This window comes from Ammospiza caudacuta, chromosome 10 (genome assembly GCF_027887145.1).
Source record: "Ammospiza caudacuta isolate bAmmCau1 chromosome 10, bAmmCau1.pri, whole genome shotgun sequence".
Taxonomy (NCBI): domain Eukaryota; kingdom Metazoa; phylum Chordata; class Aves; order Passeriformes; family Passerellidae; genus Ammospiza; species Ammospiza caudacuta.
The window spans coordinates 26,320,426-26,345,179 of record NC_080602.1 but is presented as its reverse complement, the minus strand read 5'-3'; the positions used below and the strand labels follow the sequence as shown (position 1 = coordinate 26,345,179).

At 42.6% G+C, this 24,754-nt stretch overlaps 1 protein-coding gene across 2 annotated transcripts in view; it reads left to right on the top strand.

Annotated features, from left to right (window-relative positions):
* The first annotated feature begins 6,456 nt into the window (after nucleotides 1-6,456).
* The window catches only part of MEGF11 (multiple EGF like domains 11), a 189,305-nt gene continuing 171,007 nt past the window's right edge, over nucleotides 6,457-24,754 (top strand). Inside the window, exons 1-3 of one of the 2 annotated variants that reach the window (XM_058811484.1) lie at nucleotides 6,457-6,560; nucleotides 8,557-8,658; nucleotides 10,131-10,231. In XM_058811484.1, coding sequence (XP_058667467.1) covers nucleotides 10,171-10,231 — 61 coding nt within the window. In that variant the 5' untranslated portion in view covers nucleotides 6,457-6,560; nucleotides 8,557-8,658; nucleotides 10,131-10,170. The remainder of the gene's footprint in view (nucleotides 6,561-8,556; nucleotides 8,659-10,130; nucleotides 10,232-24,754) is intronic. The other variant, XM_058811483.1, reaches the window with a different exon arrangement.

Sequence of the window (24,754 nt, the reverse complement as noted above, 5' to 3'; positions counted from 1 at the left end):
GATGGGCAGTGCCAAACATGTTTGCACATTGTTGCCTCAGTGTATTAACACTTATCAGCTTGTAACAAGCTTATTTTCAAAGCACCTGGCAGGTTGGCCAGTCCTCTTCCCCTGGAGAAGATGCTGAGACTCTGAGAGCTTGCCTGTCCTTAATTCTACCTGAAGTTCCAGAGCCTGGGGCTGTGTGTGGGCTCAGATGGAAAACACTGAGATGGATGCAGAATTTGGGGGGAATTTGAGCCCCCTCAGCCCAGCCCACTCTGCTAAGCCAGTGTCAGGCCTGGAATCTTTGCCAGTGGGATTTGCCATAACTGAAGTAATTGCCCAGATTCCTTGCCTCTGACACATCTCTGGTATTTTGACCCAGTTTTCCTCTGAGAGCACGGAAGGAACAATCTTGAGCTTCCAAAAATAACATTTGATAGATTAAGCAGCACTTAGTTCATTATTTATTCTCACTTAGCTGTGGCCAAGCTCCTGATGACTCCAGAGTCAGCTCCGAAAGCGTTTGTGCTGAAGCAGATCTGCAGACTCCATAAGTTATCCCTGGAACTCTAACAATGTTCTCTCCAGCAAGCACAACTCACACTGATGTATTTTGGAGATTAAAAATTAGAGCAATTTAAGAGTTTTGGATGTTCAAATCCCATTGAAATCAGCCCCCCAGCCCAGTTTTGGAAAACTGAGCTATTGTGGTTCAGAGAGTACAAGGCAGAGCCATGAGGGCACTGCAGCAATTATGACCCTGATGAGTTTATTCAGGCTTTAAAATAGAGCCTCTAAAATGAGATCTTGGAAATGGAATTGGTTCCTGTGTTGGTACTGAACAGCACCCACTTCACAGGATGATGCAGCAGAAGTGGTGGCTGTGGAGACTGAGCACACAGGACTCAGATGCAGGATTTCCCCATAAACTGTGAAAATCTCAAACTTTTGTGTTTATTCTTTCATTTCCCAAGTCATATTAATTACATGTTAATTCTTGTCTCCTGTCTCCTGCATTAATTGTGCAAGGTGCCAGCAGAGGGAACACAGCAGCCCAGGGCACACTGCTGTTCCTGCTACTTCTTCCATCACTTGAATTTCTCTGTGCTCAGATGATAAGAATCACATTGTCAGTGCTTTTGTATTCAGTACCTGATCCTTCCTGGAAGTGTTTATCTGTTTAAAACAGCTTTAAATTTTCATTAAAAAACAAACAAAACCACAACCTGTCACTGGCAATATTTCTGTTGGTCATGACAACAACTTTTAGAGGTGACTGGTGAGGTTGAATGGATTTGTTCTTGACTGCCCAGATTAAAACAAGCTGTTCTGAGCAGGTATCCTGAGCTCTGCAAATTACCCAGTCCTTTCATGGTATCTTAAGTTATTAATCATAAATGGAGGCATCCAAAAAAACCCTGATCAGTTTTGAAACTTGTGGCCTCATTTAGCTTTCATAACAGCTTGTTTCGAACAAAATCTGATGTGGAGCCAAATGAAGTGTGTGTTTAAATGATCCCTTGCCTAAACTATCATGAAAATTTCAGATGGGATGAGAAGAAGGAATGCCACTAAGGGCAGCTTGTTGGAAGCTTGCTACTACTTAGAGACTAAAATAGTGTAATCAGCAAACACTCCGTCACTTTAATGCTTCTCCAGTGAAATCCAACTTTTTGTTTCCTGGCTCAACCACTCTCTTGCATTTTCCTCAATTGCTCCCACACAAATACTAGGATCCATTTTCATTTTGGCACACCTCATTTTCCTGTTTGGTAGAAACCAGAATTAAGAACAGAATTATTTATCTTGTATGCATGTAATACATTTTTGAAGAATCAACATGGCTTTGGAAAGCCTTCTTAACCTTGTGAAAGCCCTTCAAAGTAAACATGAGCATCAAGAAGGTGCAGTTAGATTTCCAGAATGCTTTTGCAAAGTCTCACATCAAACTTCTTGAAAGAAACTGGACTTTCTGGTTAGGATATTAAAGAAAGAAAAGTCTATTTGGGAACAAACGTAGGTAGGAAGTGATAGGAAACAAATTTCTGGAGGCTGGGAGGGTGTAAGAGGAATGTGTTACATCGCTGTGTTCTTCCACTCTTCTGAGTTCCCTGCTCTTGCCAGAAAGCAGGATGGTGGGATTGGTCTGAAATAGCACAATTATGTTCTGTTATCTAATTATTTTGAATGTTTTGTCCCATTTCTGCCTTGATTTGTTTCCACACCCCCAAACTCATTTCCTCTGACCCAGTTTTCTGTTTTTCCTGATTGCTCACAGGGCCAAGAGATTTCCCAAGAGCTTTTTCCCACTCTCCCACTGATGTGCCCTGTGTCTCCATGTGCTGGGGATCTGTAAAAACAGGATCCACTGGGAATTTTTAGCACTTCAAGGTAAGACTTTGTAACATGTCTCTTTGCTAAATGAGTCACTTGGAAATTTGTGAGGAAAATTCAGCCTAGGTTAACTGACTGCATAAACATTTCAACTTTATGATCTTCAAAAGTACAGAAGGATTTAAGAAGGGTGTTTGCTAGCAAAAGACACCTCTGCTTACAGCTAGACACAAAATTGGAGGGTTTTTTTGCTTGGTTTAGAGCTCACTTCATCCCAAATTGAGGGGAAAACATTCAATTTAGAACTCTGTCATGAACTGGAAATTCTTTTTGAATTTCATGTCAAAATCATGTTATGAAATATTTTATGACAGAGATGTCAAAATGAAATGTTTCACCACTTCAGGCCCTGAACAGGAAAGTCTCCAATGGTCATTTTTAGTTAGATTTTCTAGCCTGTCAGACATGGAAGCAGAGGAGAAATTGAACCTGTAGTTTCTTTTTTTTTTCCTCGGCCACTTGAAGTACACACTGGTCTTTTTTTCACAAGAACATTACCAAAACCAAGTCCTCAATGTCTAGAAAAAGGTTTATGGGATATTTATTTCACCCAGCAAGGGTTCTTTGAGATCTTATTTTCTTTGCAGGTAGGTCCTACCTGCAGGGGTACTGCTTTTTCCACACTGATGTTCATGAGGTTTAAAGGAACATCTGCATCTCGAGGTCTCTTTGCAAACCCCAGCAGTTTCCTCAAAGAAGGCTTTTTGTAAAGAGACTCCACAGACAAATAAATTAATGATTTGCCACCCACTAGATTTTCTGTAGCTAGGATTTGGAGCTTTCCTTTCTTTTGTTGTGGAACCAATGACTTGTATCAATATTGTAGGTGAAATCGTGAAATTTTTCAAAAAGGAGGAAGATAGGAGAAAATGGCCTAAGGATTAGCAGATACCTCATCTGTTATAATTAACAGAGTGAGACACTTGTGAAAAATCACCTGGTTGTCCTTTGGATTGAAAGACTCTTCCCAAATTTTACCTAAATTGACTTCTTTCCCTTCTGAAAAGAAAAATTAGGCCTGGAGAGACCAAAAGTTCAGAGTCCATGTGGGGATTGCACACACCACCTTTGTGTCATTTATTTGGGTGTTCAGCCCCCCAGGCTGCCTGTCCTGGGAGAGTGGCACACTGGAAATGTTGCAATAATTTGGCTGTAGCTTTAATGAAGGTACAGGCATTGTCCCCCTCAAGGCTGGTGCTGCCTCCTTGGAGAATCTGCCCCAAACACTGAATTTGAGGCAGGAATTTCCTGTGTGCTGTGGTGAGCAGTGAAAGCTGAATGCCCAGCATTGGATGTCATTACTGGATTCTTTTTTGATATTGGTTTTTAATATGTGTGCTCCTATTTTTAGAGTTTTATTCTGACTCCTTTAATAGCAACCATTCCATTTTGGTGTGAGGACTTTTCTATTAACAGTGATCAAAGTGAAATATTTCATTTGAGTTACAAAAAGAGACACTTGAGATGAATGAGGTTCTGCTGGATTTGGGGAGTTGGATGGTTCTGATCTTCAATCTGACTTACAAAGTTAAGAAATTAATGACACAAAGCAATTCCCTCACAAACAGATAATAACAGAGCATTAGCAATAAAAGTTTAGAAAACAGTTTGGACCTCTTTCTAATACATAGCAAAAAATATTCTGGGTGCTGTTAGGGCTTATAAATAATTCTTTGACATTTGTTTGATTTAAAAACTAAACTAAGGCATCATTTCCTTAAGAACAAATTGAGGTCTCTGAGAACTATAGAATTCAAATATGGGGCTGCTTTAGACCTCATTCTCTTTAGAGTGAGTGAGGCAGCAGGGCTCTATTCTCATTTATTTTTATTTTGTAGGGAGTACTTTAATATAAAGGATATATAAAATTCAATATAAAGAATGGGTAGTTTTCAGCAAGAATGAGTGATCTTAAGAGCCTCTTTCTTAGCATCTGGTGTATTCTAAGCAAATCTTTCTTGAAGGTTTGCTTTCTCCTGAACTCAAGGGCACTGGCTTCAATTGGTACTGAAGGAGAAAAAATTGGAGTGGGGGAGAAGCTTGATTTCTAGCTTGAATTAATTATTATTTACCTTTCAGTTCCTGATAACTGATGGAAAGCAAATGCAGGCAATGAATTACTGATTTCAAGTCAGGCTGCCTTTCTGCCTGTAATTAATGTAGCACAGACCCAGGCTGTTGATGCTCTCCAGAAGTTAACAAACTGATCACAGAACTGAGTTTAGATTTAAGCCCTCTCTGAAGATTTGCATTTCCTGGAGCAGCTTTGCCCACACCTGCCCATCAGAAGGAGCTTTCCTTCAGCCCCATTTGCTCAGCCCTGCCCTGTACCAAAGGTGCAGGGGATGAAGAAGGAAGGTAAAGGTAAATTATAGCCTGGAAATACAGTGCCAAATTTCACTTATCCCTGTGCTTTGGCATTGTTGCAGTGCTGCCCAGTGTCACAAATAAAGGCATTTTGGGAGGGATTTGTGTTAAAGGGCTGCCAGTTTGTGCAGCCTCATCCTTGGGTTGTTCACATCCATTGTCCATACTGTGCTCAGGGAATGTTCAGCTTTACTCTCCCACAGCTCTGACTGTTGGAACATTGGGAATTTTGGCAGCTCAGCCCCTGCAGACACTTTTCCTCCATGGACATGCAGTGCCCAGGGCAGGGCTAGGCACTGGCTTTCCCACAAATACATCCTTGCCTTGTCAGCCCTCTGGATTTCCAGACTAAGCTTTTGCATTGTTGCTGTGGGACTTTGGAAAAGCCCACAGATAAAAAATGGTCACTCCTTAACTTAAAACCATTTCATGAGGAACATTAGCATTAAATCATGTTAATTAACATTAATATGACTTACATGGTTTAAGACCTATCTTTGGGTTTAGCAGCGCTCTAGGAATAATTTAAAAGATGAGCTATTGCTCCCATTGGGATTTTGACTTGAATCCACTGAAGGCAATGGGTGTCCTTGAACTGCCTAAGAAGGCTCTGGGTCAGGAGGCAATTTCTGAGCAGTTTCCTGGCTCTTCATTCTGCTTTGTGATGGCTTCTTTATGCTGGGCTGTATATCAGGGCCCTGCAGAGCAAACCTCTTAACATCCCTTTGCTGTTCTGGACCCTGAGGCAATAAGCCATGTGTTTTTTTGATGATCATATGAAGATATAATCTATTTTTAGGGCAATCTTGTTGCCAGGAATAATTTCTAGGACTTCTGATTTGAATGGTGAATTATGTGTCCGTGTAAATGCCTGAAATGGATATTTAAAAATACTTTTCCCTGACTTAATGTTTAACAGATTAACACCTCTAATGCTGTTACAAAAAAAGCAACTTTATTTTCTATCTATTTTGAATTTTTGATTGGTGTCATTTGAGACTTGTAGGCCAACACCACAACTTTGGTTTCAAAGCCCCAAGCAGATGTAACAGGAAGGTGATGAAGAAACCACACCCAGTGAATTTTGTACAACCTCTCTCCAGCTTCAATGCAAATATTTTTATTTCATGTTCAGTATTCTGTGTAATGTGCCCCAATGCACTGACCTCTGTAATTCTCAGTGGTTCCCCATCCAGGGCTTGAGGAGTGCATTGATTTTCCTTCCATCATGCAATAAGCACGAGTCTCACATCCAGACCATATTGACACCTGTAAATCCCATTTAAATAAATCAAAGGGGGCATTTGGGTATTCTCCCACTTGCCTGTAGGTTGATGGAAGAATAGATTGCTTTAATACCTCGGTGATTTATTTGTCAGTACAGACAGCCTGTCATAAAAATAATCAGTATCAGAAATGTTCTTTGGAAGAATCATTTGGGCTATCAATATCTTGGGTGGCTTAATCATCAAATTCATTGCTTTTATTAGGTTTAAATGTATAAATTCCTTTTAGAATGGATTTGAACTTTTAAAGCATTTTACTGTTTAGCTGATTGCTTTTTCAAGTATTTCACTTTCTGAATAGCTCCACAGTATTTGGATTTGCACAAAAGTAAGGAGGAAAAGGCCTAGAAGGATATTTTCTTCAAAATTGTCTTTAATGGCTCTACTTTCTTCTCTTTCTCCAGGTACAACAATGGTGGCACCTGTGCTGTTCCAGTGGATTCTGAGAGGGCTTATTCTCACTTTCCTGCTCAAAACTTCTCTGTCCCTAAATCCAGATGATCCAAATGTTTGTAGTCACTGGGAAAGGTAATGTGTAACCTGCCAACTTTTATTTTTTTAATCATCCATTTCATATTTTTACATTTAGAAGGCAAGCTGAGAGCCGTAGTTTGGTAAATAGCACCACATCTCAGCAAAGAGATTTGCTTTAGAGAAATAGTGCTTTGGAGTGCCTTGGAGGGTTTGCATCATCCCAAGGAATTGGTTCTAGGGCTGCAGCTATTGACCACATCCCCCTGTGCCCTTTGGGAAGCTCCTCCAGAGTCTGAGCTACAGGAGTGCACTGAAATGTTTGCATCCATCATGGAGAGAGCCACAGAAATGCTGGCCTTGTTCTGTCCTGTTTTTTTCTGCTTGTTGTCCAGCAAGAAAGTTTGAAGCTCTTCTGCTGCAACATCCTGGCTGTTTTTGTCTGCCCTGAACTTCAGGGCTCTTCCTGCCAAATTCATGTCGGCATCAAAGAGTGAACGAAAGCACTGAACATGAAAGGCCCTGGAATTTCTTGTTCTCTCTCTTGTTCCAGTGTCCTGGTCCTAAAAGTGGATCTGAGCAGGCCAGTTCCTGTGAGCACAGAGAAACCCACAGCCTTTGATGGGGTTCACGCTCAACAGGGGCTGTTTGCAGAGGCTAAAGGTCCTGTACTTCTCAGTTTAACTTGCTACATTTCCAGTCCTGCTCTCTGGTTCAATTCCACACAAATCTGAATTGCTGTACACTTCAGCAAAATACACCCCTTAACAAAGGTAAAAATAGAATTGTTTTTAATGACTATGTTTTGAGGCCTTAATTAGAGAATTAACTCATTGTAGATAATGCAACTGCAAAGCAAAAACTGTGCAGGAAAAGGATTTTGCAGTCTGCGTGCTGGAAGTGCATTCAGAGCACAGGAATAAAATATTGATTTTGTCTGAAGAAAGTCAGCAACCTAGAGACCCAATCAAGGAGAAACAAAAATTAAATACCAAAATTGATTGGTTGTACTGACCAAGATGACTTTGTTAGTTAGATGTTAATAAATCAAAGGGAAAAGATTGTTAGGGCTATTGCTGGATAATCAACGGGATCGTAAAATAATAATTGAGATTTGCAAGTGTTACTGTCTTACATTAATAATGAGCAATGTAAATATTTTATATTTTGGCATTAGCAGAAGTAAAAACATTATTGTCAAAGCCAGCAAAGAGGGCAAAGCAGCATCCAGGGGAACCTTGGCTTGTCAGAGGGGACACAACAAGCAGGGCAGGAACAGCCCAATCTTCGATTTCAAGCCACTCAGTCCCTCCAAGCAAATATCTTGGTATTGCCTTGTGGGTGCAATCTCCCAGGGCTTAATCACATCTGCAGTCCTGCTGATGAGAGGGAAATCAGCTGCAGAATTAAGACAATCCATATAATGAGTGACCTAGAGGATCTAATTCCTGGGTCCTGACCTGCCCAGGGTGATTTGTGTATTGTTATCCAAAGATGATGTAGGTCTGATAAAGTGTGGCCTGTCTCCAGATCAGCACCTGGCAGAGGAGTCCTTGAGCACTGCACACACCTGCTGTGGGGCACTGCTCTGCCACCACTGGTCCCAACATGAGATTTGGGTTCTTGGATCATGTGAGAGGCCCAAACAATAACGAACATAGAACCTGTTGCATGGCTAAATGGTGTTTTGGGAGGATTGCTCAGTTCTTGCTACTGATGGAGCTCTGTGATTTCTTACCAAATTGCCCAGGTTTTGCCCATATCCATTCACTTTTCACCTTCTAAATTTCCATGAATTTTAGTAATATTTTTTTTACTAAAAGAGAATGGTTTATTGCTCACAGAGATATCTCTATGCCTATATCACGAGGCCAAACATTTCCAAACTTCAGGAAGAGGTCTAGCAGAAGGAAGCCCTTTGCTGCTCTTTGCTGATACCCAAATTTCTATGATTCTTGATGTAAACATGTTTCATACTGGAGTTCCATGAGCAGCAGCTACAGGGAACTACAGCTTTTCCCAGCCTCTCACCTCTTTCCTTGTCCACCCTCAGCTACGCCGTGACCGTGCAGGAATCCTACGCTCACCCCTTTGACCAGATCTACTACACACGATGCACAGACATCCTCAACTGGTTCAAGTGCACCAGGCACAGGTAAGAGCTCGTCCTCATAAACCTGAGCTTCCTGCTGCCTTCTCATCTCCTCACACACCTCTTGTTTACCCAAAATGTTTGTTGTGCTCCAATACAGTTGTGTACACAAAGGTGTGTGTTTGGAGTTCCAGGGCATTGAGTAGAAATACAGAGATTTTTGCCTGAATTTTGAGTGAGATAAGTGATAGTCAGTCCCCCATGGGGCCACCCAGGAGAATGTATCATTCCACTGGCCCTGCCATGGGATTGGAAGTGTCTGTTCCCTGACCAGATGTGACCAACTCTCTTTTCCAAGTGACTGGTGCATGTCCAGGTTTGTAAAAGGAAGTCCACACACCTCCTAAATTGTAAATAATGAGGCATTTGAGTGATAATTAGAAATGGATCTGTGTTAGAATTAGTGCACCCAATTCTGCACTGAAAATCAGGTAAAATGAAGATGAGTCTGTTTCTAGGACTGAATGAAAACTTGTACCAAAGAGTTAATTTTTCCCAGGCTGCAGGATATTTCTGTTCTATTCATTCTGCTTCCAAAGTATCCTAATAAATATCCACTAATATTCACAATCTTTCAAGGGGGTTTTAGAAGCCTTTTTTTATCTCAAGTCTCATGAATTCAGTTGCAAGTTGGCTGTTCAGCACCATCCCAGTGGGACTTGGCTTTTTGGCTGCTGTGTTCCAGTGTTTGGAAGTGAGCAGAGCTGCAGAGCTTTCTGGAATATTGTATAGATTGGAATGCAGCAGAGTAAATTCGATCAGTTTATCCAACATGAGGGACAATAGATTCTGTTCAATTGAGGTAATTTCCATAAACTAGCAAAGCTGTTTTGAAGTGTTTGCTGTTAAATATGCAGTTAAATATTACCTTTCTATGGTGGTATCCTTGCTAATACTATGAATAAATATAGAAATGCTTCAGAATGCTAAACACTTTAATTTCTGTGGACCACAGTATTGTGGTGGGACTATAATGACACTTTGCAAGGTAGAGGTGCCTTGGGAGGGTTAGAAAGCAGGAACAATGCACCTGGGGTTAACTTCTCAAGCTGTGTATTGAGAGCACTTGCCACTGTGGTAAGGTTTTGTGTAGCAGCTGACACAGTGGTCTCTGCAGAAGACTCTGTTCCTTCCACTGATGAGATCTGACCTTGCTGATGTGCAAAAATAAATCATTTATTTTTGAAGAAACTCCTTGCCCTTGCAGCAGGACTGGGAAAATGTTTTAAGACAGCAGCTGCCCCAGGAAGAGCTCCAGTGGCTGTCACAAGCACGGAGCTCATAACACGAGTCATATTTCAAGCTTCAGAACAAGTATCGATTCCTCCCTTATTGTGGCGTTTATTATCAAAAAGCTTTCATGCATTTAAAAATAATTATTGAATGCTAGCCTTACTATAATTTAACACAAATATCATTGCAGCAGGAGGCATTGATTTTCAATAGTGTCCCATGGTTTGTGTCTCGTGCTGCAGGATCAGCTACAAGACCGCCTATCGCAGGGGGCTGCGCACCATGTACCGCCGGCGCTCGCAGTGCTGCCCCGGCTACTACGAGAGTGGGGACTACTGCATCCGTACGTACCCAGGGCCCTGGCACCTCCTCTGGGGCCTTGCAGCAGCTGGGGACAAATTCAGCATTTGTTGCATTAGGGTTGATTTTCAGGGCTTTCAGCCGGCGCTGGTCGCAGGCAGAATTGCGGGGATGGAATATTTCGGGGTGGTTTGGATTTGTGCATCTCAAGTACACAGGGAAAATTTGGCTGAAGTCATTGGGGAGGGAGTTAATGAAGTCCCTTAGTGCCTTCTTGAATCAGAGCTTACTTTGGGGAGTAATTAATGCAAGTATTCACCAATGTTGAGGAATTAGGGGAACTGAGAGCACTCAGGAATAAACTATCACATAATTTAAGCAGCAGTGTAAAGGTTTGCCTCTTACCTTCGAAAGCTCTTACTTCAAGAGTTAAATGAGTTAAAATATCTTTTTTTTTTTTTTTTTTTTGCACAATGGTTCCTGTCAACAATTAAACTTTTTAAAGCTTCTCAAATGTCAGAAGAACTTTCTCCCAACTCTACTGTATAAATAAATACAGAGCTCTGGAGTGTTTTAGGTCAATATGAGGGGGGACAAAAATCAAAATGGATCTTTCAGCTTGCCTAAGAGCTTTGTTAATTAAAAATACCCTGTACATTAGTGTCACATGTTTTCAGTATTGCAGCTTTCTGAGTGTTCTGCATGTGCTCAGAAGGAGAGTGGAGATGGGACCTCTTGTCTAAATCTTCTGTTGTGAGATTATGACACCAGAAAAACACAAAGAGATTCTGATCAGCATCAGAATCCAAATTTTATTAACAGGCTTATAGTGCCATGGAAAAAATGTGAAAATGATACAATTATCTAGCTAATTTCAAATATTTTGGCACTGTGCTTTATAGCTATTTCTTTTAACTCTGTTGATGTTTTTATCTGAGTTCCTGTAACTCATATTGTAATGCATGAGCAGCTGAAAACCATGAATGGACCCTGATCTCATTATCAGTGACCTTTATTCCAAATAGTTACATTCAAGGGGTTTGGGCTGTGAAAAATCACCAGCCCTTTGAGATAAGGCATTAGAATTATTTTACAGAAAGTGTAATAAGTTGATCTTTTGAAGTGCAAAATGCTGTTAGTCAAGTCCTGAAAAACATTTATTGCAACCTATTGTCTTTGCTGGAATCCTTCCTGTGGTAAGTGTGCACCTACCTATTGACATCCCAGGTGTCAATACCATGTCAGCAGTTGTTCCACATACTTTTATTACAGTCTTGAATTTCGTGACTCAGAATCCTGTCTGTCACAGAGCATATTTATTATCCTTTTCTTCCTACAATCTATTGATTTTTTATTTTTAATTTTTTTTTAATTACCGTACTGTCACAACAATAAATCTCTCCAGACTTTCTGATTCTTTGAAGATATTAACATTTGTTTTGAAGTGGTTTTTTTGTTAGTGTTAATACTTAGTGTTTTGCTGCTGCCAGGCAAATTTTATCTTTTTGTGGTGGAGAAAGAACAGCATCCACTGAAATGTTGCTAATGCAGAGCAGGCAGCAGGTATCTGGTCAGACCAAGAGCCCCGTGTTTGATACAGAGCAGATAATAGTTACACTCTCTCTGCTGTTTACATGTGCAGGAGTCAGGCTCTTGGATTTCATTATCAGCCTGGTGTGTGCTCAGGGACATCTGCTCTCTGTCCTTCCCGGAGATCACAGCAGCAACAGCAGCCAAGGGGGAAATGATGTCAGGGAAGAACTTCTCCATCATGATGGATTCCAGACTCTTGGACTTATTATTTTGCTACTACAAGTAGCCACACAGCAAAAACACCCAAAACCAAACAGAAAACCTCCTTGAAATTCTCTGAGCCCTCAAGCAACAGTTTGGAGGCCCAATATTTTGCTAATGGGATCCTTTACGTGTCACCCCTTTGGTTTGTAACACATCAAGCCCTGATCCCATTTCTTTTGTTTTGTTTTTCCACAATATGTTCCTGTGCCAACAAGCAAATTCTCTCATTCATCATCCTTTGCAGTCAGCAGTAAATTCTATTTTCATTCCTGGAGGCATTCTCTGCTTTTGCCTTTTTCCATCCCATTTCTTACTTCTCTTTACACTGGTATTTTTTGTTGTTTCCTAACGAGGTTGTCCAGTGCTCCTGTCCCACGTTCCTCCAGACGCATTCAGTGCTGCTCCTCTAAAGGCAGCTGCTCCAGGAGTGGTGAGGACACCAGATTCTGAGCTTTTCCTGAGCTGTCCCTGGCAGGAAGGGAGGGAAGCTCCAGCCCTGCAGAGAGGGCTCCCCCTGCTCAGCCAGCCCTTTAAAATCCATTCCATTAGCAATCATGGAAGCCACTACAACATGGGGAGGAGGGATAAATCCTGCAGTGAGTCTGATGATCAAAAGAAAGTTTGATTAAAAAACAGTGTGTAGATTAAAGGCTAATTGGTTCTTCTTTCATTAATAGCAGTCTTTATTTCTTGCAAAAGTTAAATGGCTTTGTAATTAACAGTGACATGTTTAGACTAGAGAGGGCTGAGTTTAAATCTCTATTAATGACTGTTTCTTGGATTTTAAAACAGAAGTGAAGGCTTTCAGCTACTGTTTTGATCTTCTCCCTTTTCATTTACTAACTTTCAAAAGGATGTCAGATATATGGCTTTATCTTTGTCCTCCTGTTGGGGCTTACTAAATAGATTAAGTCTAATAAAATCTACCCTCAGTTCTAAATAATCATGTTGATCCAGAGCTTCTTGCTCTGCCACTTCTCTGGTGTCTTCTTTGCCTTTTTGGCATCTGTATGGGCTGCTACCCAAATAAAATGTGGAATTCAGGCACAAGGTCCAATAATTTAACTGATTGCCTGGTAAATTATACAACTGGCCAGCCCATTAACACTTAGGCTAAACAGTTTTAGGGTATGAAATTGTCTTTGTGCCTCCAAAGGGCCTGAAATATTTTGGGGTTGCAGTGGTATTCAAAAAATCCCCCCTGAAAAATGCTGCAAATGCACATCTGCATTTTTTTCCCCTCCACTGATATCTTAGAAATGTTGTTACCATTGTGGGAGCTTTGCAAAACGATTCCCCTTCTCTGAATGTTCTTACAGTTGACAGAGCTTTTCCCTGAGCTGTCCCTGAAAACAAACAGCACAGTCTGGGCAGTAAATCAGAGCAGCTATGATTTACTGTACTTTGTATGCTAAGGTAAGCTTTTGGCAGAGCAAATGCATAAACTGCAGAAAATCTTTTTTTAAACAACCACAGGGTTCAACTGCCCTTCAAGGTTTTTGTAAGGATGTTTTAAAATTATATTGCCTAGATTAGTATCTGTGGTAGATAAAGCAGCTCTGAATACTTTGCTGCTCAAAAAAAAAAAAAAAAGAGAAAAAGAATATTACATGGCTCTTTTGTGCTCTTTAGCCTGTGAGGAGATGGTAATTGAATAGTTCCCTTTAAGAATATGTCAGGTGGAAAGATGCCCTGTGTGCTAAATGGATGCATTTTTGTCTGAGACACCAATGCTTTGTTCAGTCTGTCCATTTTAATCTTATTCTTGCACAACAGATTTGTACAGAGGAGACACTTCTTGTGGGGAACAAAGGGTCAGAGACCTGACATCAGAGGGAAGGCAGATGGGACTCTGAGCAGCAGCTACTGCCAGCTGACTTTTGGGCAGAAAAGCACCAACCATGAAACAAAATTTGGGAATTCACCTTTTCTCCACAGATGGAGTTGAGCTTTTAAGTGTTTTCTTCATTCTCCTACCTTACACTCTTTTTCTAGTGTCTAAATCTATGCAATGTGACAGGATGTAATAATGACAGGATTAGTGATTTAACAATCTGATTTGCTGCCATTTTTCTGTCTTTCAAACCTGCCAAAATTCAGTAGAGTTATAGATGGACCATTTCATGGTGCTTTCCTTTCTTGGCCAAGATATTATTGATCTCAGATTGTTTCTCAACATTCAGCTTTCCACATTACAATTGTCACAAGCATCAGCAGGGCTCCCTGACTTTGACAAATCCTTTTCTAAAGAAACTGTTGGTCTCACTGGTTGAATCTCAGTTTTTACCCACAGTGGCATTCCCCTCAGGCCAGAGGCTGGGGACATTATTGTATTAACATGTATTTATTTACCCAGCTTTTCAACTCACCTTTGTTTGATGCCTTTAATGAATTTCAAAACAAATGAGGAATGTTCTTTTAATACCTGACTTGGGGAAATTATGCAAATATGAGACCTGATTGTTTTCAGGAGTTTAAATAATGTTTCATAAATTCTGTAATTGCAATAGCCATGCCAGCTTCCTTGTGGGATGTGTGCATTTATAGTGCAGCCACAGGAACATTCCCACCTCAGGACTGCATTCCCATTTACAGGGCTCTGTGTCTGGTGCAGTTTTTGTACTCTTTGACAAGGCTGCCTTATTGGAGCCATATGGTTGGATTGTTAAACATCTGTAGCATAGGAGTAACAATTCCAGAGCTTCCTGCCATCTGGATGAATTACAATCCCTGCAATTCCACACATATGTTCCAGCAGCACACCGGCACCACAGTGCAGTGTGCTCATGATGAGAAGAAAAAGAATGGCTTGTGTGATCAGTGCAAAAGTTGTCCACTCCTAGAAAACGTTGTATCAGTGGTTTAACCTTCCTGAATATTCATAATGTTTGTTCATATGTCAGATTTGTTGATTTTTTTTCACTTTATAAGGCAGTACCTTATTAGCATTTTGGAAGAAATTATGCCCCCCCTTCTCACCTCAGTTTTAAATTCCTTGTGGTGAGTATTCCTGTAACTTGAAAATATATTGTTTGAAAGCTGCTGGACTTTTAAAATACATTTTTCTTATCTTTATAGACACACATTAAAGCCAGTGCTGGTGCTTTCTGTGAGAGCCTTACTGTTACATTATTCAAGTACAGAGTCCTGTACATCAATAATGCAACCTAAATTAGGAGAAATGCTATAGCAGGACATAGATACTCCCTATCAGGGGACATTCTTTTTCTCTGTCTGATTTGGGATGTGTGACAGCGAGAAAATGGTGTGGAAGGCCTTTCTGCATATAGTTATTAATTATAGAATTGAAATGACAGTGGGAGACACTTTGAAATTTTTCCTTTCATATGCATTGGAGATGACTGCATACATCTTCTGCCAGTGAAGAACATAGGGAAAATATTTGAATCCTTTGTTCCCATCTAAAGGGGACATCTGAGAGGAAATGTGCCTTTGCTTGTTCATTGAGAACCTCTTGGGACACAGGAGTGGGAGGGCAGAGGGACAGCAGCCCTAGAAGCAGGTCAGTTCAGCTGGTGACACAGATGAAGCCAGTGGGTGGCTGTTGAGCCTGAAGACACTGGAGAGACACCCTGGGTGGGAAGGTGGAAAGGTCAGTTCTCATCTCCCATCCATCATTTTGTGTTTGCTCCCAACCTCTGATGCTGAAGGATTTGCAAAGATGCTGGTGGGGAGCAGTAATGAAATAAGGGAAGGACTTCTGGAATCAGTGCAGGAGAAGGAGGAGAAACAAAATGCTCATATAAAGGAATGAAAATAGCATAAAGTTAAAAAGGGGGGAATGCTGTAGCTGTATAATGTCTCAAGGGGCTTAATAAATATCAGAGAAAAAATTATGCAGGCATTATGGTTGGGAAAAGATTTAGACTGTTGCTAGTGTAGCAGAAAAAGCTTTTCTGGCTGCTTTAGGCAGTCTCTGTTGGATCAGTATAAAAGCACACTGGGACTGCAGACACAGAAGGAAGCACTGGATGCAGAGCTCCTCATGGTGCTCATGCTAATGGCCTGGATGGCTGGGAGCTTCAGCAGGATCAGAAAAAAAGCACAAAAACCATAGGTTTTTGTTGAGTTCAAAGAAAGAGCCATGCAAAGTTTAGTCCATTAATTTGCCCTCCTTTAGCAAAGTCAGGCTGGTCCCCAGCTGCTCTAAACCAGCACAATTCCTCCAGGATGTGTCTGGACGCCCTTTCAAATCCTGCTCCTGCTGGGATGCACCTCAGTGGGTGATGGCTGTCTGCACTGATCCTGCATGGCCTGGAGGCACCAGGGCTCTTCCACAATGCTCTGTGACCCAACCCTCCTGTGCTGCTGGGGATGCTTGCACTGAACACAAACAGGGGCCTGTGCATCCCTGGGATGAATGAGGGTGTGGGCACACAGAGCATTTGCGGTTTATGGAACTAGGAAGACACAGAATTCTGGAAGATTTTCCCCTCCAAAGCACTTTGCAGTTCATGAGTAGTCCAGGCATGTGCTGAGCCAGGTTAACTCATGGAAATCAATAGGGTCAGAAAGAAGACAAGTGTGTGAAATGGAACAGGTTTAAAATTGAAATTGGAATCATAGAATGGTTTGGAAAGGACCTTGAAGGTCAACTTGATCCAGCCCACAAGTTGTTTTCTTGATCACTCCTTTACATCCTTCTCCCATTAACAGATTTCTCGTGTACTCTGGGGAAGTTTTAAAGCCCAGGAGAAAAGGAAGAGGAAAATAAGTTATCTAAACCGAGATGGCCTTTAGAAAGAGCTCTGATGTACATACAAAATCTGAAATAGCATCTCTTTCTGCTTCCTTTCTGTATTCCTCTGGCTGTGACCTTCCCTGAGCAGCTCCCACACAAACTCTGGATGTCTGGGAAGCCACCAGTCACATGTGGGGCATTACCAGCCAGATTCCTTCTTGCCTAAAAAAGGAGCAACTGCAACCTCCTGCCAGCTGTCAGTGCCAGTGGCCCTTTTCTCCTTTCTAGGCATCTTATAGACTGAAAATAGAAATAAAACTGATCACTTGCACTGCAGGGATGGCTGAAGTGCTACAACAGAATGATAATGCATGGTAGCATACGAGAACATGTGAATAACATATGATAGCACACAGTAACATGTGATAACATATGATGACACATGATGACACATGATAACACAGCAGGGGTGTGGGTTAACCCAGTGCCTCCCCTTTCACTGATCCCTGCAGTGATCCCTTTGTCAGATGGGATGGGAGAAGAAGAAAGAAGAACCAAAGAAAGAAAACTTGTGGATTGAGATAAAACAAATGTGAGTGCTCCTGAGGGGCAGAGCAAGCCTTGGTGCTGTGCCAGCACAGTTCAGCAGTTGCTGAAATGTCAGCATGGTCAGCACTGGCTTGGTCACCAACCTAAACCACAGCATGATCCAAGCTGAGAGGAGTTAACCCCATCCCAGCCATCCATGCTGCAGATAATAAAACACTCATCAATAAGATCCTCAGGAAATCTCCTTATGGTTTTTCTTTGTCTTTCCACCTCTTGGTTTCAGTAGTGGCAGGGGAGCACTTTGGAAGCTGGAGTGAGGCACTCTTTTCAAGGGGTTTTGTCTCTGTTCAGGGATTGGGAAGGACGAGCTGGTGCTGGCAGTGGCCTGGGCTGGCTGAGGCATCGTGGGCCCTGCTCCCGCCTCCCTCTGCTCCCACAGCCTTTTATAGCAACAGCCATGGATGCCATAAATACAGCAACCTGGCCAAGCAGGAGGAGGCATTTGGCTACCTGGGTGCACTTACTTACAGCTCACTACTCCCCATCTCCTGCAGCACAGGAATGAGTGGTGGAAGCATTTGGCAGATGGAATTTGGCCCAGAGTATACAGTGCTTTCAGCATCTTCCTGTGCTTAATGTGCATTTCTTTTATGAGAACTTTTGGAATGCCTGTCTGTAATTATTCCATCCTTTTAGCAGTGCCTCTGAACAATACCAATGGCATTCACACAGGGAATACCACGTGAGCCTGACATAAGAAATACCATTCCAGGCACATGGTGTGATCCTGTGCAGGGCCAGGAGCTGGAATTCAATGATCCTTGTGGTCCTTTCCAGCTCTGAGCTTCTGTGATTCTATGATTCTATTAGTCTACTTGTGATCGTTGATGTTGGTTTCTCAAATGCCAGGGAATTCCTGGGAATGGTTTTGCTGGATGGGAATTTTAGGAAGTTGTCATTCCTTTTGTTCCCAATTAACTTTGGGTTTTGTGGCACATATTCCACCTTTCGTAGTAGGATAAAGACATATTATTCCATGGATTTTCTGCAACTACATCCATTTCTGATGGAGACTATAAAAAAAAGTCAATTACTCTGGAGCTTAATGCAAACTGACAGTGCTCTGTTACGGAAGAACTTTCAAAATTTTGTAGAAAGCAATCACTTATGTTAAAATATAAAATACTCGCAACTCTGAAGCATAAATCATTTACACCAAAATGTAAAAATACTAAGATGCCAAATTGTGCAAAAAATCACTCTGAGACTTTGAAAAAGAAGTAATTTCTTCCTATTGAACCAACAACTTTGCAGCAGGAGCCTGGATATCAAACAGGGTGAGTGTTCCAATTTCCATCATCTTGGGTGAGAATTGTGGCTGTGCACCATATCTGAGTGGTGTTAACATGCCACAGTAATAAATGATCTGCAGAGTGAGTTCATGGAATCCTGGAATGCTTTGGGTTGGAAGGGACCTTAAATCCCATCCCATTCCAGCCCTGCCATGGCAGGGGCACCTTTCACTGTCCCAGGTGCTCCAAGCCCTGTCCAGCCTGGCCTTGGGCACTGCCAGGGATCCAGGGGCAGCCCCAGCTGCTCTGGGCACCTGTGCCAGGGCCTTACACCCTCACAGGGAGCAATTCCTTCCCAATATCCCATCCAGCCCTGCCCTCTGGCAGTTGGAGTTGCTGATAGTGAAGGGAAATTCTTCATGGGACAAGGGAAACAAAAGAGTGTGGGAGGGCACAATGGGTAATAGGAGTGAACTAAAGGTGCCCAGAGGGCACACTGTGGAAATTTGATGTTTGCAATAGAGTCAGTTGGCAAATCAGCTTTCATTTCTGATTCCCTAATTGTTTTAAGGGAAAGAAGATGATGTTGGCTGTAAAAGCATCTGTTAACACTCTTAGTACAGGGGAGGGGATTAGTCAGATGTCACCAAGCTAATCAGGGACAGAGCTCTTCTAAGCAGCCATGGAGGCATCCCTGAGAACCTGGTGTGCTTGGAACTGAGTCTACAGACATTCCCTTTTCCTCTCTGTCTCAGGATTACAGCATTCCCCTTCGCATTGTGTGGTGCTGCACTTGCTTTCCATTTTCATAGAGGAGTTTTAAAGCTCCCAGTGGAGATTTTTCCATGCAACTTCAGTCCATTGCAGATTTGATCAAAAAATGTTTTTGAATAGTTTATCTTAAGCTCAGTATTTCTAAAATAGGTATTCACTTTTGGAAGCCTCACTTTCTCTAATGCTGTAAGTCAAGAGGAACTATTTAATCAATCTATCTAACCTCAAACCTTTCTTTCTTTTTATCAAGATTTTCCCTTTCTGAATGCTATGATTTACTTTTATTACTGTGATGTCCAGAAATCCATGTGCAAAACTAGAAGATAACCTTGCTTATGATGCAAAGATGTAAATTGAGTCAAGTAAAGACATCTTTTTTCTGATTAAAAATAAAATAATGTCTATTAAACACATTATAAGGAGATTGGTGAAGAAATGAAACCTTTTCAGGTACAGCAGTGCAGTGCACAGGAGTTCTGCTGAAGCAGCTCTGGTGCAGGTCTTGGATCTGATGTCACCATACCTGCACTCACAGGTGTCATGTTTTGACAAATGTCCAGCTTAAACAGAATTCATTTCAAAAGCACTACTAAAAGCATCTCAAATTACCTTTTCATCAAATGCTGCTAATGCTGTGCCATATTTGCCTTAATATAAACAGTAGCCCTCTTCAATAGTTTCTGATAATGTAGGGAAAACCTTTGTTTCCAGCTCCCATCTTCTATCTCCAGGCCACAGTGTGAATCCCAGGAACTGGAAAGTGCATTTTACTGTGTGTCATTAATAGAAAGTTTCTCTGGACATTCAACATCCAGAAATTGGGCTTGATCCCGAACTTCTGCAATCTGGAGTAGGTGACAGGAAGTTTAAACGAGTGGCTTGAGGTGAGGATCAGCCCCCATCATTACAAAAAAAGTTTCCTGTGTTGTCTTTTTTGCAGTTCTTTTCAGAAAGCTGCTGTGAAACACACTGCTGTGATTCCTTTTGAAATGTGAGAAAAGTGAAAGGATTCTGCATTTAAATATTCCATCCCCAGGAACATTAGTGTAGCTTATACATGATCTTCAAACAGAGCACAGTCTGTCCGTGATTTCAGCAGGGTCACCTTCTCTTGCATTGTGGGCCTTGGTTTGAAATGAAATCTGAAATGTGTTGGCCCTCTGGGGCCCGTGCCTGGCCTCAAGGACAGGTTTGCCTTTAGAAATTTGTCCATATTCATCCTGTTTTGGTCAGAAACAAAGAAAGGATTGTTGTTAGCTTCACTTGAAAAATTTTGGAATAAGAATGAAGAAAGATTTTGTTTGAAACATCGATAGTTTATTCAATTTGCTGCAGGACTGAAAGTTTTCTAGGAACATCTGTGTAATTTGGTTTTATTAAGTGTTGCATTGCCTAGCAAAGACAGCCAGAAGTGTCATGCAGTCCAGATGTCTTCATCGATCTACTTTTGATATTTTAGGAACAACATTTTTGATGCCTCAGTCCTCACTCTCACACACACAGCACACACTCTGTACCTATGGAAATCAATCAGCAGTGGAGCTGTGTCATTTGCTGTCAGAAAATAGAATTTTCTTGGCATGAGACCCACAATTCAGGGCAAGTCAGTAATCAGAGAACTACGGACATGTAGCAAGGCTACCAGATTTAAAAATAAATATATCACAGGCTGATGGAATTTGTACACAAAGAAATTCACTCAATGCCCTGAGTGGGTAACCTATAGCAAAATATGCAAGTGCTGTAATTTTGAGGTGATTTCCATATATAAATGTTTCCAATTATAAATGTGTGAGGGCTTTTCTGATAATGGCTCATTTTCTTTGACATTTTCCCATGTGTTTCCTGTCTCACTGTTTAAATCAAGCAGCTCCTCAGCCAGTGCTGGAACCTGTAAATTCCTGCTCTCTTGGATTGCTGCAGTGACAGGAGGAAGGCAGGGGTGGCTGTGGCATGAAGCAAAGCAGTGGTGCTGTACTGGTGGGGTTTCCACATGAGGCTGGAAATATCCCCCAGCAGCTGAGTTTCACCCAGTCCTGCCACACCTCTCACCTGCCCATCTGTCATTTACTTCTCACCTTCCTCACCTGCAGGGCACTGCAACTTCCTCCAGTCTTTCTGTGATGGAAATGTTTGTGATTTACCACTTTTAGCGAATTTGCAGCTCTGTGCTTCACACCTGGTACATTTTCCATTCCAGCACAACTCCCAGGAGAGCTCAGACTGCAGGCAAAGTTACCCAGGAGTGGAGAATGGGCATTCCTGCCTCTGTGCTGGGTCTGGTTTGGTGCCACCTGCCCTCACAGGTGGTTTCATGGGCCAGGTTTTGCTTTCTCTTCTTCTGGGAGGTTTGGCTGCTGCTCCAGAGGTTGGCAGGAAAGCTGCCAGAAGGACCAGGGATCTTATGTACAAGCTTCTCCTCTATTCCCAACCTGTCAAGAATTTAATTTCCTCAGGCAACAACAAAGAAATCCCCTGAAGTTAAGAATGGAATTATTGGGGAAAGCTTTTACTGGCTTTGGCACTTCTGTCCTCAAAAAACCTGGAGCTTTCTGCAGGCAAAGCCTCTTTGGACTATGTTTGGTTTTGCTGGACCAAGGTCTCCTAGGCTGTGTACAGAGAGAATGAAGGACATGCCAAGAGTAAATGTTAATATTTCTGCATTGCTTAGAAAAAGATAGTGCTGCTCTTTCTGAAGGTGCCACACAGAGCACAATTTGCAGACAAATTAAGTTTGTTGGTTGGATGAATCAAGTTCCAGTGGAAAATTAACCAGTGAAAATGTATTTCTTACAAATTGCTGGGAAGAGTTGGTCAATTTACCAAAATGGAAGGAGCAGAGGGCACAGGAGGGGAAAAGCTTCCCAGGGTCACAGATTCTGCTCTGCTGATTCAGGATCTCCCTTAACCTCATTAACAGTTTGAACTAGTGCTAATGATTATTTTGAACCCTGTGTGAGGCAATGGGAAATCATTTACCAGAAAATGTTAAATGCTGAAGTTGTCCCACAGAATAATATTGTATTAGAACATTGATCAGCAGAATTGATCTCAGTGTAACTCCTTCCTCTCAACATGGCAGAATACAATGATTATTTCTACTTGAAGCAATGACAGAAAATGCATAAAATTGGTTGCAGGCCTCAAAGGATCAACAATCATCAATATTTAGCTGCTCCCTGATGAGTTCTCTCTGGACTCCAATTCACTTTCTGTGAAGGCAATGAGAAAGACTGAGCCTTAAAACTGTCTTGGTTTGAAAGACCGGTGTCTGCCAAGCAAGGCAGAAACCTCCCTTGGAACAGAGAACATGACCCTTTCCCTCCCAATTATTATAACTTTAAAATTACGGAGTTTTCAGGCAAAGAGATGGGCAGAGGAATGAGTTTTTTATTAGTCAGTGTGCCAAGGAAAACAAACAACAGCGAGAGAGCCCAAACCCAGCCCGGGCGCTCCCCCATGGGTGCAGTTCCGGGCACAGCCACAGGGGGCGCTGCTGGCTCCCGGCCGGGCAGGGCGGTACCGCCGGGCCAGCAGGGGGCGCTGTGGCGCGGGCTCGGCCGCGTTTCTCCCTCATGAGGCAATGGCGGGCAAGGTGCTGGGGGAAATGGGCTGCAGCAGCAAAGCGCTGGGAGGGCAGGGGTGAGCAGACCCAGAGTAGCAAAATAAATATATCAGAAACTCTGCAGCTGTAGCAGGAACTGTGGGGTGTCCGGCAGGGAGTGTAAAGCCCAGAAAACCCGGAGCAGTGGCAGAGAAATGGCAGGGCTGGGCTGCAGCAGCCGAGCTCCTGAACACGGCCTGGAGAGGCTCCTCTGGAGGCCGAAAGGAGTTTCCCCTGAGGGACCCGAGATGGTGAGGGTCCTTTTTTTACTGAGATAGGGTGTTAATAAGGTTCCAGTGCAACAGCTGCTCCCACAAGCAGAGCTTCGCTCGCTGTAGGAGCAGACAGCAGGAGCCAGAGCCTCACCCCTCACCGTGGTGGTGAATTCTCCCCACAATGGCCGCCGCCTGTCTCCCCACCGATCTGACAGAAGAGAAAACCCCACAGGTAAGAGAGTACCAGCTGCACCCTTCCCCTACTTTGGCCATTTCTTTAATCTGTCTTAAATACTGGTCGTTATTGTCTCTTAGCAACAGATGGGACAAAATTCCATGAAAGAAAGGAACAAAAGGAAAAATCCTAACCCCCAACAAAGTGGTAAGGGATTTGGGAGTGCAACTCACCTTAGAGGGTCAGGATTTCACCAGAAGGAGGAATTTCTCTCTTTGCCCCAAGGTCAAGCCCAGGCTCTGGTGTGTCCTGATTCCTCTGGAGCCCTTGGGCAGAGCAGGAGTCCCTGTGTGGATGTGTCTGACCTTGGTCTGAGGTGTGAGTTAGTCAGGAGCTGTTTGCATCAGGCACTGTCTTTCTTGCAGGATTTGCCTCCTTCATACACTGGACCCCCTCCTGCCTGTGCTGCTCTTACCCAGCCCTGTAACCTGTCCACTTTGCAGGGCAGATGTTGAGTGCTCAGAGTCTCTTAGTGCCTTTCCACCATCCCTTTTTGTGCCTTCAACTCCTGCACTTTTTTATTAACGCAGCCAAAGGTACAACAGAGTTCAGCTTCCTGACCCCAGTCGTGCTCTCTGACATTTGCTGCTACGAGGAGGCTGCTCTGCAGCTCTCGCTCAGACAGCACTAAATGGTGAGTGCTATCTCCCATTCCCTCTCTCCACCAGAGCAGAGGAAACCAATGGGGCATCAAAATGCCACAAAGACTCTGTTAAATGTGTGGTTCCCCCGACCTCTCCTTTTGCAGGCTCTACACTTCTCTGTCACTGTCACTGTTTTATGGTCAGTGATGCGATGCCATTCCTGTCTCAGGGATGTGCTTTTCCAGCTCAGCTGCTCCTCAGAACCAGCCAGACTGGGATTCCAAACTGTGCCTACCAGTCTCAGGGCACACAGAACAAGTGGCAGTCTCTTCCCCACCCTGCCCTTCCCCTGGCACAGTTTACTTCCCTATTCACTCCCTAGATAAGGCCTAAAGCAACAGATTGCAGCATGGACTGAAGGAGGTTCTCATCAGTGCCACCTCCTCCGGTGACAGTGAACTGTGAGCATTCCTACTGTGAGCATTCCTACTGAAGGGCCCTTGGAGTCTGAAACATTGAAATCTGTATGGAATTATTCCAGGACCCCTAAACTAGTCCATGTCACAAGCCTGGGACACTCAGAAATGTGGAAGGCTCTGTGTTCACCTTGATAGTGACCAGAACCCCAGGCTGTTCTTTACCTGCTGATAGAAAGGGTAAAAACTACCATGGAGTTTATGCTTATTAACAAATCTTCATGTCCCAGCAAATGGATACAGGGATTTACTGATCTGTGGTCAGTGATGACACAGACACATGTCAAATTCTGCTCTTGGGAAAAGACAAAATCCTCCAAATGGATCTCCACAGTTCT